The sequence below is a fragment of the Dermatophagoides pteronyssinus genome, unplaced genomic scaffold (genome assembly GCF_027571235.1).
Source record: "Dermatophagoides pteronyssinus isolate colony J.1.1.1.1 unplaced genomic scaffold, Derpt_VIB-CSIC_2022.12 sq0019, whole genome shotgun sequence".
Classification (NCBI taxonomy): Eukaryota; Metazoa; Arthropoda; class Arachnida; order Sarcoptiformes; family Pyroglyphidae; genus Dermatophagoides; species Dermatophagoides pteronyssinus.
In genome coordinates, this window is record NW_027461543.1 from 84,423 (window position 1) to 97,983 (window position 13,561).

Below are 13,561 nucleotides of genomic sequence, written 5' to 3' on the forward strand. Positions count from 1 at the left end.
GCATAGAACTATCGAAAGGCGATTCACAAACAAAGGAACAATGAAAAAAAATTTCCTTCTGACCACCACTATTATCATCATTAACATTCACGTCGTCTTGGATCCTTTGTCTGCTCCAGAGTAAATCAGTGTTATCGTCGTCGTCGTCGTCAATGTTCATCATTCATTCCAGTGCTAGATGCATACACTATACACACAGCAATTATGATGTACGTTGATCATATTCGAACGACGAAGACGACGACGAATATTGCTTTTGTGTATTGTGAGTTTTTTTGTGTGGATTTTGTTTGAGTAAAATAATGATGATGATGATATTTTTTCTGAGCGAGCGTGTTGGATGAGATTTTTTTTCTTTGGTTTGGTGTTTCGTTTTTGTTTCGTTTCTGTGTTCTGTGTTGTTTTGTATGGAATTTTCTTCCTTTGGTTGGGTTTTTGTCTATCCGTGTTGAGTGTTTGATGGTGGAAACGGGAGCTTTTTTTATTTCTGTATTGGATTTGGCCTATGTGCTTTTCCTATAGTGTTTCTGCTGCTGTTGTTGTTGTTGAGTGTGTGTGTATTTTCAATTTGGATTTATTGTTGGCTACTTTTTGGATCTATCTATCTTGATATCATCATCACAGTCATTGTTGTTGATCAAACAGATATTTTCTTCTTTTTGTGTTGGGTCCCTATGGGACAAATATTGATTCTTTGCATTGCAATTTATCCATTCAATTGTGTCTCAACCATCATGATGATGGTGAAATTCATTTCAATCAAATAGACAATTTTTTTACCTGACTGAAATCGGTAGATTGAAATTCAACAGCCATTCAAAGATATTCATTCGGTAAGTTATTTTCTCAAAAAAGAGTTGAATTGCGAATTGATTCGCCATACATATGATCGCCAGCTGCTAGGTCAATGTTTCTGCGTTTGATGAGTAGAATTGATTTTTTTGTTGAAAAAATTGTTTAATGAAAAGTGAGCAAATGGCCATGAGGGGATTAACTTTGTTTCATTGATGATGAGGGAACAAGCATCAATGAACAGAAAAACATTGAAAATCAATGACTGTACCCATATTTAGCCACCATCATTATCATCATCATTAATATTGTCTCTTTTTCAAAATGAAATATGCAAAAATTTTTATTCATGATCAATTTATTTGTCTGTTCACACCATTGGTGATGATTTGAGTGTGTGTTTTTCAATTATAAAATTTTAATTTTTGTTTTTTGTTTTTCTCAGATATATGATACTGATGAAGATGAACAGCATCAATTATAAGTCATAGGTCATTCATCAGGTTCAAACATTTGTCCAATACGATTGATAACCATCAATCAATCAAACAATCGTATTATCATTATCATCTAGAGCAATAACAACATCAATACATTTAGTCAACCTTTTTTTCCAAGCCAAAATTCATCATTGTCGTTTATAACCAACCAAAATGAAGCAAGCAATGTGACCATCATCATCATCAACAGCAAACTCTATATAAATTTAAATCGAAAATAATTAAAAATTTCTTTCTTTCTTTAATTCATCATCACCTTTCAAAGTCACTGAAAAAAATCTCTTGAATCTCACCAATTTTTAAAAAGAGAAATTTATTTGTCAACCACATTTTATCATTATTTTCATTCGAATAAAATAAATGATGGAAGTACATGTGGCCAAGAAATATCGTGTCGGCCATAAAATTGGTTCGGGTTCGTTCGGTGTTATCTATATTGGTATGTTGAATTATGTTTTGACTGATTGATTTTGGCAATGTTTTAATTTGAAATGTTTGTTGTTTACCAGGAACAAATATAACGACCAAAGAAGAAGTAGCAATCAAATTGGAAGATGTTGCATCAAAGCATCCACAACTTCATATCGAAAGTAAATTCTATCGTGTTATGGCTGGTGGAAGTAAGTGTTTTGATAATTGAATAAAGTTTGTGATAGATAATACATTTGATTTTCATTATTAGTCGGAATACCACAGCTAAAATGGTTCGGTACCGAAGGCGATTACAATATTATTGTGATGGATTTATTGGGTCCAAGCCTAGAAGATTTATTTAATTTTTGTACAAGAAAATTTACATTAAAGACTGTATTATTATTAGCCGATCAATTGGTAAGCGAATTTATAGTTTAGAATAGTTTCTATGTTTGAATGTTTCTTTGTTTGAATTGTTTGATGATGATGATAATGATATCATACTAATGATTTATTTCCTTGTTTGAAATGAATAAACAAAAAACAGATTAGTCGTATTGAATTTATACACAGTCGTGATTATATACATCGAGACATTAAACCGGATAATTTTTTAATGGGCCTTGGTGATCGAGGCAATCTTGTATATATAATCGACTTTGGTCTTGCCAAACGTTATCGTGATCCAAAATCTCGCCAACATATACGATATAGAACTGGGAAAAATTTGACCGGTACGGCACGTTATGCAAGTCTTAACACTCATCTAGGAATTGGTAAGTTTGGCAATGATTTTACATTGATTGTATTTGATTACCGTTAACTTTTTTTGTGTGTAGAACAAAGCCGCCGTGATGATCTAGAATCTCTTGGCTATGTTCTGATGTATTTTAATCGTGGTTCGCTTCCTTGGCAAGGTTTAAAAGCCAACACTAAACGACAAAAATATGAACGTATTTCGGAAAAGAAAATATCAACAACATTAGAAGAATTATGTCGTGGTTATCCGGCCGAATTCATAGCCTATCTTACTTACTGCCGTGAATTACGTTTCGATGAAGATCCGGATTATGTTTATCTTCGTTCATTATTACGTGTATTATTTCATAGGCAAGGATTCAGTTATGATTACGTTTTCGATTGGAATATTCTTAAATACGTAAGTTATTGATTGATTGATTTTTGGATTGCTCATAACTGGTTTTGCTCATCAGGGAAACTATGCAAATAATCGACAAGCCGGACCACAACGAACACAAGCCACAAATAATCATCTAATGTCAGGCGGTAATTGTTGTAATATGACAAGCCAGGTGATTGGTAATAATTCACAAAATGCAACATTATCACCCAATGTAACACCAATGAATTCAAATTCATTACAATTAAAAGCAACGACAAGCGGTGCTTCTGGAGCCGGTGGTGCTGGCATCGGAATCACTGGTAATCATAGCGGACTAGTTGGTAGTGGTGGTGGTGGACCTAGTTCATCACATATGCATCCATCGGTACCATTAAATTTAACATTGAAAAATGTTATACAGTCATCAGCGGCAATGAATATGGCCGCATCACGTCAAACATCGATGCAAGTGCAACCTTCATCAAGTGGTATGCAATCCGGTGTTGGTGGCGGTCCAGGTGGTGGTGGTGTAGGTTCTGGAGGTGATCAATTACATTGTACAAATTCAACGGTTGCTGGATCATCTAATGGTCAACAACATTCATTATATCGTAAACCACCAAATGTCCATATAATGCCACCAACACATACATCGATTCGTAATCTGACTATTTATCAGATGTCCAATAAAAATAATCACGTTACAACCGTAGCGGCAGCGGCCGCATTTCAATCCAACGGTGCGCTGCAAACGAAGCAATAATAATTAACATTTTTGAAATATCGCATTTTCTCATTTCATTTTTCGCTAAATAATCAAATCAATCCTCATTCTTTTATCATCATCACCATCACAAACAACCATTGATAATTGACAACTAAATATATCTCTGACAACTAATCGACAACAAGCCACAAAAATTCACGCCACACACCTTACCTACCTTGAATAATGTCATCTTATTCTGTTATGATTCTCATCCATAAAACATTCAACTATCGGTGATCGGTCGTCGTCATCATCATCATCATTAACATCTGATGGTCACACACACATCTCTGCATTTTATTTTTTACAACTTTTTTTTAAGTGTGTGTTTGTGTTTATCTCATTCTCCGCGTTGGACAATTCCAATTCATTTTGTGTGCCTATCCATCCAAATAATTCATTCTGTTCTGCAATTCAATTTTTTTTGCTATCAAAAACCAACCCGATCCTCTTTCAAACCAACTACAAACAAACCAAACAAATAGAACAAAAAAAGACCCGAAATTCCGCCACACTTATCTTTTACAATAACAAAAACCTTTTTTTGTTTTGTTTCGTTTTCCTTTCTTTATTTTGAACAATTAAAATAACCAAATATTCTTCGGATGATGATGACGATGATAATGACAATGATAAGAATTGCAAGTCGGTGGATGAGAGTGATAACTGAATGAATGATGTAATTTTATCTAGGTTTGATAGGTAGGTGTTTGTTTCGAAAGAAATTTTTTGCTTAATCCATTTTTTCTTTACATTTCCTAGGTTATTTTCGTGATTGATGGCCCAAATGTGAAAAATGAATCTTAACGATGATGTTTTCTTAACCTAACCCACGACAATAAAAAATACATACAAATAAAAAAACAGATACCCGAATCACACTTTAGGATTTCAATTCAATTTTGTCATTATTATTATTTTTTTAGGAAATTATTTCATATGAAATGAAATGAAACCAACCATCACCATCATTTATAATTTTGTCACATTTTTTTGTAATTACCATTACTATTATTATTATTATTATCAATTTGCAATGATGATTAAAGCAAACAGAGAAACAAAAACACTCAAACAAACACAACCTCAAGTCCAGTACAAACATTGATTGAATTTTTTTGAACAAAAACATTGATATTTCTCATTCACTGACCGACCGATCGCAGAGAAAGAATCATGAGCTTCAAAAATCGAAGATTTTAAAAAATTGATGACCACAAGCATATTGTTGTTCGATTCTATTTCGACTTTCGAATGTCTTTCATCCATTGACTATTCTATAGAAGTGAAATGAAATGAAAAAAAAACTTCGATTCCGTTTCTCATCCAATTATTGATCATTATCATTCGTCCATCTTTGGTTCATTCAATCGACGACGACCATCATCATTCCTTCATCTTATCAACATCATCATCAATGTGTGTGCTTTTTTTGTTGTGATTTTGAATTTCATCATTTTTCACCACCACCATCGATCGATTGCAGAAAAAGGATTGATTTATCGAATGAATTGAAAAATCATCGTTTTATACCACATCATCATCATCATTATCATTATCATCATGTTCCCTGTATGCATAACCTATAACCCCATAATTAAACCTTTGAACCCGTCCCTGTATAATTTGCATCCTGTTTTGGTTTTTATTATTTACCCTTTTTATTATTATTATTATTATTATTATTATTTTGTCCCTATCCATCACCAATCATCATTATAATTCGTGTTTTACACCTGATATCTTCATTTTTTAAACAAAAATTCCCATACAATATCGATTCAAATCATCAGCTTGCTTGATTTCATCGCTTTTTAATGTTTTCCATTCTCAACAAAACAATGTGGGGGAAAACATTAATGATGTGACATACAGATTTTAAAAAAATGATAAGACCAAATCACCACCATCATCATCATCACACGTCAATGATAATAATCTTTTTCTTTTTGTAAATATCTATCTTTCTTTCAAAACACAAACACAGAATGACAACAACAAAAAACTTGGACACATTTTTTGATTTCTTTGTGCTTTTCTCACACACTCATTCTCTCAATTTCTTTATCTTTATTTCTTTCTCTCTATACACCTTTGCATCAATTTTGAATGAATATATCAATCAATCAATCAATCAATGCAAAAATGAACTAAATAAAATAAAATATCTTAGGCTTTTTTTGAAAAATTTGAAATTTTTTTTGACTGTTTTAACATTGTCCAACCAATTAGTGTTGAAATAGTTGTCTGTTTTAAACTCAAATTTTTTTGGAATTCGAATTCGTCAAAAGTTCAATTGGAAAACAAACTTACGATAATGGAACGTTTAAGAGGTTTACAAATTGAACTAAGTCGATTTCAGAATGAAAAATGTTTGATTGATGAAGAGATTGGTTGTTTGCGACAAAAACGACAAAAATTATTGGAAAAAATTTCCGAAATTCGTCTGGAAATTGAAACTTATCAAAATCTATCAAATTCCGGTGAAATACGTGACAAATTTTCCAATGAAACATATGAATGGTCACAGAAAGCTCAATCATTATTAGAATCAGTATTTGGTTTGAAACAATTTCGTTCACATCAATTAGCTGCTATAAATGCAATATTATCCGGTTTGGATGTTTTATTGATTATGCCAACTGGTGGTGGTAAATCACTTTGTTTTCAAATCACCTCGTTGATTACTGGTGGTTTAACTATTGTCGTATCACCACTGATATCATTGATCGAAGATCAACTAAGTACATTAAAATCGTTAAAAATTTCGGCAAAAATATTGGACAAAGATAATAAAGAAGAATCCTCGAAGATTTTGAAAAGTTTAGAACAATCAACGATTCCGTTTCGAATTCTATATGTAACACCGGAAAAATTGAAACATAATTCAATGTTAATGAAACAATTGGATAAATGTTATCGTAATAATAATCTAAAACTTATTGTCATCGATGAAATACATTGTTTATCGACATGGGGTCATAATTTTCGTCGTGATTATCAATTCCTGACACAGGTGCATCGTCAATTTTCTAAAACACCAATTCTTGGCTTAACGGCTACGGCAACAACAAAAACTATTAGTGATTTGATAAATATTCTTGAAATTCATGGTTGTTGTATATTTAAAGATTCATTTTATCGTTCAAATCTCCGATATTCAATCGAATGGCAAAATAATTCTACTGATGATGATCTTGATCGAATTATTGAATTATTAATGACAAAATATTCCGGACAAAGTGGACTGATTTATTGTCTGAAAATAACCGATGTTGATTCAGTTGTCCAAAAACTTTGTCAAAAAGGAATAAAAGCATCTCCTTATTATGCAGATTTACCGATCGAAATGAAAAATCGAACCTATCAGAAATGGATTCATGATGATCTGCAAGTAATCGTTGCTACAATTGCATTCGGTATGGGTATTAATAAATCAAATGTTCGATTTGTTATTCATTATCAGATGCCAAAGTCATTGGAAAATTATTATCAAGAAACTGGTCGTGCAGGGCGTGATAATCAACATGCTGATTGTTTGTTATTTATGAAATATTGCGATGTATTTAGTACATTATCTATTGTTTGTGATGAATATCATGGTAGGGATAATGTATTGAAAATGGTTTCATTTTGTTTAAATCAAACCGAATGTCGAAAGAAATTATTAGCCAAACATTTTAATGATGATGAATGGTTAGATCATCAATGTAAAAATCAATGTGATAATTGTCAGAAATCAAATACCAATAATGATGATGATATTGAAGAAAAAGATCTTCATCAGTCTATGATGGAATTAGAACAAATTATTTCGAATGCATTCGATAAAGCTGAAAAAAGATTAACAGCATTCAAATTATTAGAACTGTGGATGGGAAAAGGTGAGAAAAAATTACGACCAACCAATGTAAAACCAACCAAATTCGAACGTGAAAAAGCGGAAAAAATTATATTGAATTTATTGGTCAAAAATTATCTAGATATTAATTATAGTCAATCAAGATATTGTATTATTACATATTTGGTTGTCAGTGATCATTGGAGATCATTGAAAACAACAAATGGCAATAATGTTCGATTTGATTCGAAACGTAATAGTGATGCAATCAAATCATCAAATTCGAAACGTTCGAAAACTGCCACTATTACTATAGAATAGAATTTAAAATTAAGAATTGCCTTTTTTATTGAATTAAATTTATAAATTTTTATAAATTGCTCTGTTTTTTCAAACATTTTGATAATTATCCTGGTTTTTTGGTTTTGGTTTTTTTCATTTTTTTTTGATTTGAATTTTTTTTTTAAACCAAACATGCGCAAACATAAAATTCGTTTGCCTGAACCTTTTCAGGATGTCCTTCAAAAGAAACAGCAACAACAACCAACTGCACAAGCAATATTAACTAAACAACTGCCACTTGGATTGGACAAATCGGATCAACAGAATCAACCACCATTATCATTGGATAATAATAATCTAGGAAAAACAATGGAATTTCAAACGTCAATCAAACAGAAAAATAATGTCTGTCTTATTGTTATCGATGGTTGGGGAATATCTGACATTCAACAAGGTAATGCTATTGCTAATGCCCAAACACCGGTGATGGATTCATTGGCCAAAAACACTGATCAATATCGAACGCTAGATGCATCAGGGCTGGCTGTTGGCTTACCAGCCGGTTTAATGGGTAATTCTGAAGTTGGACATCTAAATATTGGTGCTGGTCGTGTTATTTATCAGGATATTGTTCGTATTAATTTGGATGTTGAAAAAAAGGTATGACCTTTCCAAGATTGATTAACAATGATAATGATGATTGTTATTTGCTCATCTAGATGATTGACCAGAATAAAAATTTCGTTGGAGCATGTGAACGGGCTAAATCACAAAATGGACGACTTTTGTTACTTGGCCTGGTTAGCGATGGTGGTGTTCATGCACATATTGATCATTTGTTTGCATTATTAGAAGCAGCTAAAACAAATGGTGTGCCAAAAACATTTGTTCATTTTTTCTCTGATGGTCGTGATACTAGTCCAACATCCGGTGTAAATTATGTTCGTTCAGTATTGGATCGAACACGTGAATTATCATATGGATCATTATCAACCATTATGGGTCGTTATTATGCAATGGATCGGGATAAACGTTGGGAACGTATTCGTATTGCTGTTGATGGTCTTATTGATGGTACAGGTGACTCGGCTACACCAGATAATGTTATCCAAATGATTGAAAATAATTATAAAAATAGTAAGTGTTTATTTTCATAATTATTCTGATCAATTGATAATCAACTTTTTGCTATAGATATAACTGATGAATTTCTCAAACCAATTATTGTTGATCGTGAAGGTCTTATCAAAGACAATGATACATTAATATTTATCAATTATCGTGCTGATCGTGTACGGCAAATAACGGAAACATTAGGTGTTAAACAACCATTTGAACAGCCAAAAGAAAATATGCCTAAAAATATAGAAATATTAACAATGACTGAATATAAAAAAGAATTTCCATTCAAACAACTTTATCCACCTGGTGTACCGAAAAATGTTTTGGCCGAAGTTGTTAGTCAGGCAACGTGGCCACAATTTCATACAGCTGAAACAGAAAAATATGCACATGTAACATTCTTTTTTAATGGTGGCCAAGAGAAAGAATTCCCCGGCGAAGATCGTGTTATGGTACCATCACCAAAAGTTGCTACTTATGATTTGCAACCTGAAATGAATTGTGCTGGTGTTGCAGCCGAAATGGTCAAAGCTATGGAAACGAAAAAATATCCATTTGTAATGTGTAATTTTGCACCACCCGATATGGTTGGTCATACTGGTAAATATGATGCAGCGGTTAAAGCTTGTCAAGCTACTGATCAAGCAATTGGTGTAGTGAAAAAAGGTTGTGAAGATAATGGCTATGTTTTATTGGTTACATCGGATCATGGTAATGCTGAAAAAATGTTCGATGATAAAGGTGGCCCACTAACATCACATACAACAAACAGGGTACCATTTTGTATGTCAAATACAACAATGAAATTCAAATCCACTGATGTTGCCAATCATAATCTAGCATTATGTGATGTTGCACCGACCGTACTTGATTTACTTGGCCTATCAATTCCAACCGATGATATGACCGGTAAATCATTGTTAGCAGTTTAGATTCGAATGAATTCATGAACGAAAATTGATTTGCTTGTATTCTATTCTCTCTCACCATAATTAGATGATCCTATAGAGTTATTATTATTAATTTTTCAAAACAAAATATTTTCAAACCAAAATTATTAAAAAATTAAAATTTAAAAAAACAAATACGTTGTTTATGAACGGCAGAGGGCGCACGACTCGAATTTTTTGTTTTGTTTTGTATCACGATCCACATTAATTAATTAATGGAACGATCGACCAAAACAACACACATGCATTATCTGAGTTTATAAAACCGGCAATCTGTCAACATTTTGATTGAAAAATATGGATTCTTTCATCAGTGATGATGCTCAAGATTTATTGGAAAATCTTCAACCATCTTCAGATGATCATGATCATGATGATAATATTTCTTCATTAAATCATTCAACAACATCGATCAATAATAATAATAATGTATTTCGACAATCATCATATGATAATTGTGCTAATGATAATGATAATAAATCCAATAATAATAACAACCAAAATGATGATCGAATGATGACCATTACAATGTCGAATGAATCACAACAACCGCAATCACCAACAACGATGGCAGTGGCCAGTATACCGGCTCAACAATTGGCCAATGTTGATAAATCACAAATTTTGGCCGTGATTCATCTGTTGAAAAAATACCGATTCAATGCAACCGAAAAGATTCTGTTGAAAGAAACAGCCAACATAATCAATGATGATGATATTAATAATTTGGCCAATGTAGATCTGATGATGATGAAAGAGACAAATTTCTCATCGCTTGTCTATCAAACGGAAGAAAATCCAAATATTTATGAAGAAAATTATAAGCAATTACAACGTTTTGTTGATAGTTCTTTGGATTCATATCGACATGAATTATCTAAATTATTATATCCAGTATTTGTTCATATGTATTTGGAATTAGTTTGTAGTGGTCATGAAGATCAAGCTAAATCATTTATGCGTTTATTTGGTAGACAACAGGAATTCTGTTATTCGAATGATATTGAAAAGTTATCACTGATAACCAGAATTGAACATTTATCAATGTATAATGAAGTGCTGGAAAGTTTTCGTGATTCCCAACAACTATATACAATACGTTTGTCGAGAGATTCATATAATTATTTAAAACGATTTCTTCAGGATAAATCACAAACATCAAGCGGTATTGGTAAAGCAACTATTTTGGTCAACATTATCCAGGAACATTTATTTATCGATGTTTATGAAGGTTTGACTCGTAGCCGAATGAATGTTGAAGCATTATCGGGCGCCATGTTTGGTGAAGCAAATCGTGATATTAATAAAAAACGTGTTTATTATGGTTTGTTTAAAGAACCAGACATTAAAATCGATATGATGTATGATCTGGATTTGGATTTGGATTGTTCAACAAGTCAGCATAATCTCAATTCCAATGATGTTTCAATGAATGATACATCAGGCGCTATTGGTGGTGGATCATCAACAACTACCACCGGTGGTGCTCATACATCCAGTTATTCGATGAAAAAGATGAAAAAAATGAAAAAAGATTCCAGTCAATCGAAAAAAGCTAGAAATGATCCAAATGCACCACCATTAACCAGGATACCGATACCAGAATTAAGGGATACTGAACAGCTAGAAAAACGTAGAGCAAAAAAAGAAGCAAGTAAAGCTTTGAAATTAGAAAATGAAAATGTTCTACCATCGATATGTTTGTATACATTATTGAATGCACAACAACTTACAAATGAAACCAGTGCTATTTGTGCACAAATATCTGATGATTCAACATTGTTAGCTATTGGATTTGCTGATTCATTCATACGGATATGGCCGTTAACACCGGGTAAACTGCGTGGTTTAAAACCGGCCACCGAATTAGAAAACCTGGATAAAGAATCTGATGATGTTATGTTACGTATAATGATGGATATGGGTAGTGATATGAAAATATTATTCGGTCATGGTGGTCCGGTTTATGGTCTAAGTTTTAGTCCTTGTCGTGATATGTTGTTATCATGTTCCGAAGATACTACCATTCGTCTTTGGAGCCTTTTAACATGGACAAATGTTGTTGTTTACAAAGGGCATTGTTTTCCAGTTTGGGATGTTAAATTCAGTCCACATGGTTATTATTTTGCATCATGTTCCAATGATCGTACTGCAAGACTTTGGGCAACCGATAATCATAATCCATTACGTTATTTTGCCGGTCATTTTGCTGATGTTGATGTAAGTTTCGGCAAGTTTTTTTGTGATAAATTTTAAATGTATTTTCCCTTTATCGAACACAGTGTGTCCAATTTCATCCAAATTCCAATTATGTTGCTACAGCATCATCCGATCGTTCGATTCGTTTATGGGATTGTTTAAATGGACAATGTGTTCGTCTGATGACCGGTCATAAAGATAATGTTCATGTTTTAACATTTGAAAACTCCGGTAGATTTCTGGCAACAGCCGGTGCTGATAAACGAATTTTGATCTGGGATTTAGCTACCGGACATTTAGTAGCCGATTTGGCCGGTATTCATACAAATTCAATCTATACATTAGCATTCAATCGTGGACCAGAATCTTTGATATTAGCTTCTGGTGGCTTGGATAATCGTGTCGTTCTTTGGAATATGAAAAAATTATGGGATGATATAGATTTTCAAGAACTGACACCAACATCTATGCCACCAATTAAGTAAGTCAAAGTTTTCTTTCCAAATTGATTACTAATTATCATTTTTTACATTTAGATCCAAAAGTGAAACCTATCTACTGGCAAAATATCCAACCAAATCGACCTATATTTTATTGAATCATTTTACACGTCGTAATCTGTTGCTATCAATTGGAGCATTTCATCAACAATCCACATGCACTCTGTCATCATCATCTACATCTTAATAATAATTATTAATAAAAATATTTTTTATAATTTTCTTGGAAAAAGACAATTTTCTTTGATAAAAAAATGTCACCAACACCCCCTCACATAATGATTTGGAATTTGCTAAAAATATAAATTCTCGGTAAGATATAGAGGGAATGGCGCGCATTCATATAGACAGGGCAATTGGAGCGGAGGGAAGAGGGGGAATTCTGAATTCTAAATGAATTTCTCTGATTACGTCGCATCCGTCTATTCGCATGTCATTTCCATGTTTGAGGGTGATAAATGTATCTATCTGTTCATTCCTATTCCTATGAATGAATCGGTTTGAACCCAGCCCATTGATGATGATTGATACGATCAACCTCCGTCGATTGTTCTGTGGGTCTGAAAACGAAACAAAAATTGAAAACTTGATTTTGCTTGCTTATGTTCGAATATGCGCCATATTGATGATAATGATGATTGTTATTTGGGCAAATCATACGACTGGCTAATATTGTTGTTGATCCATCCATTCATCCATCCATAAATGATTTGATCATTTCAATCAAACACCAAAACAATATGTGTTTCTTATTTGATTCAAATTACATAGAGTCGGCGCTTTTGTGTGGTATTGGACCAGACTCGATGATGTACGGTGGTGATGGTGGAATACAATCCATAATTATTATCATCGGTGTGATCGATGCGCGTGTCCGCAAAATGCGGATAAATAGCCCAGTCTCTCAGCTTTTACAACGAACGAACCAAACAAACAACAAATGGCTCCCCGATCTTACTCTTTAGTTATTCATTATTAGGAAGGTATAGCCCACACTCTTGATTGAAATTCCGCATAAGATCGTAAAATTCGCATCATTATTTTCACTTCTTTGCTTTAAATTTTCTTC

The 13,561-nt window shown here is 32.8% G+C and overlaps 4 protein-coding genes across 4 annotated transcripts; all 4 read left to right on the plus strand.

The window, feature by feature from the left end:
* The first annotated feature begins 312 nt into the window (after positions 1-312).
* LOC113798841 (casein kinase I-like) lies at positions 313-4,207 on the plus strand. Its single transcript, XM_027349432.2, has 7 exons — positions 313-833; positions 1,238-1,731; positions 1,802-1,912; positions 1,975-2,123; positions 2,254-2,482; positions 2,546-2,865; positions 2,921-4,207. The coding sequence occupies exons 2-7, from the start codon at positions 1,653-1,655 to the stop codon at positions 3,590-3,592; spliced, it is 1,560 nt and encodes a 519-aa protein (XP_027205233.1). The 5' UTR covers positions 313-833; positions 1,238-1,652; the 3' UTR covers positions 3,593-4,207.
* Positions 4,208-4,493: 286 nt separating this feature from the next.
* On the plus strand, positions 4,494-7,816 carry LOC113798839 (ATP-dependent DNA helicase Q1-like). The gene has a single exon (XM_027349430.2). The coding sequence runs from the start codon at positions 5,916-5,918 to the stop codon at positions 7,758-7,760; it is 1,845 nt and encodes a 614-aa protein (XP_027205231.2). The 5' UTR covers positions 4,494-5,915; the 3' UTR covers positions 7,761-7,816.
* A 37-nt stretch (positions 7,817-7,853) lies between these two features.
* Positions 7,854-9,924, plus strand: LOC113798840 (2,3-bisphosphoglycerate-independent phosphoglycerate mutase-like). Its single transcript, XM_027349431.2, has 3 exons — positions 7,854-8,381; positions 8,441-8,858; positions 8,916-9,924. Exons 1-3 carry the CDS (start codon positions 7,914-7,916, stop codon positions 9,773-9,775), a joined length of 1,746 nt encoding a protein of 581 aa, XP_027205232.2. The 5' UTR covers positions 7,854-7,913; the 3' UTR covers positions 9,776-9,924.
* Positions 9,925-9,980: 56 nt separating this feature from the next.
* On the plus strand, positions 9,981-12,710 carry Taf5 (TATA-box binding protein associated factor 5). Its single transcript, XM_027349429.2, has 3 exons — positions 9,981-12,013; positions 12,076-12,473; positions 12,529-12,710. Exons 1-3 carry the CDS (start codon positions 10,091-10,093, stop codon positions 12,677-12,679), a joined length of 2,472 nt encoding a protein of 823 aa, XP_027205230.2. The 5' UTR covers positions 9,981-10,090; the 3' UTR covers positions 12,680-12,710.
* The last annotated feature ends 851 nt before the right edge of the window (positions 12,711-13,561 follow it).

Bases quoted from the DNA above. Each gene is read 5' to 3' on its own strand.
- LOC113798841 (XM_027349432.2), top strand. From the start codon at position 1,653: ATGATGGAAGTACATGTGGCCAAGAAATATCGTGTCGGCCATAAAATT. The intron at 1,913-1,974 runs GTAAGTGTTTTG...TTTCATTATTAG, and splicing joins TCGTGTTATGGCTGGTGGAA to TCGGAATACCACAGCTAAAA. The intron at 2,124-2,253 runs GTAAGCGAATTT...AACAAAAAACAG, and splicing joins TATTATTAGCCGATCAATTG to ATTAGTCGTATTGAATTTAT.
- LOC113798840 (XM_027349431.2), top strand. From the start codon at position 7,914: ATGCGCAAACATAAAATTCGTTTGCCTGAACCTTTTCAGGATGTCCTT. The intron at 8,382-8,440 runs GTATGACCTTTC...TTGCTCATCTAG, and splicing joins ATTTGGATGTTGAAAAAAAG to ATGATTGACCAGAATAAAAA. The intron at 8,859-8,915 runs GTAAGTGTTTAT...TTTTTGCTATAG, and splicing joins TGAAAATAATTATAAAAATA to ATATAACTGATGAATTTCTC.
- LOC113798839 (XM_027349430.2), top strand. From the start codon at position 5,916: ATGGAACGTTTAAGAGGTTTACAAATTGAACTAAGTCGATTTCAGAAT.
- Taf5 (XM_027349429.2), top strand. From the start codon at position 10,091: ATGGATTCTTTCATCAGTGATGATGCTCAAGATTTATTGGAAAATCTT. The intron at 12,014-12,075 runs GTAAGTTTCGGC...TATCGAACACAG, and splicing joins GTCATTTTGCTGATGTTGAT to TGTGTCCAATTTCATCCAAA. The intron at 12,474-12,528 runs GTAAGTCAAAGT...TTTTACATTTAG, and splicing joins ACATCTATGCCACCAATTAA to ATCCAAAAGTGAAACCTATC.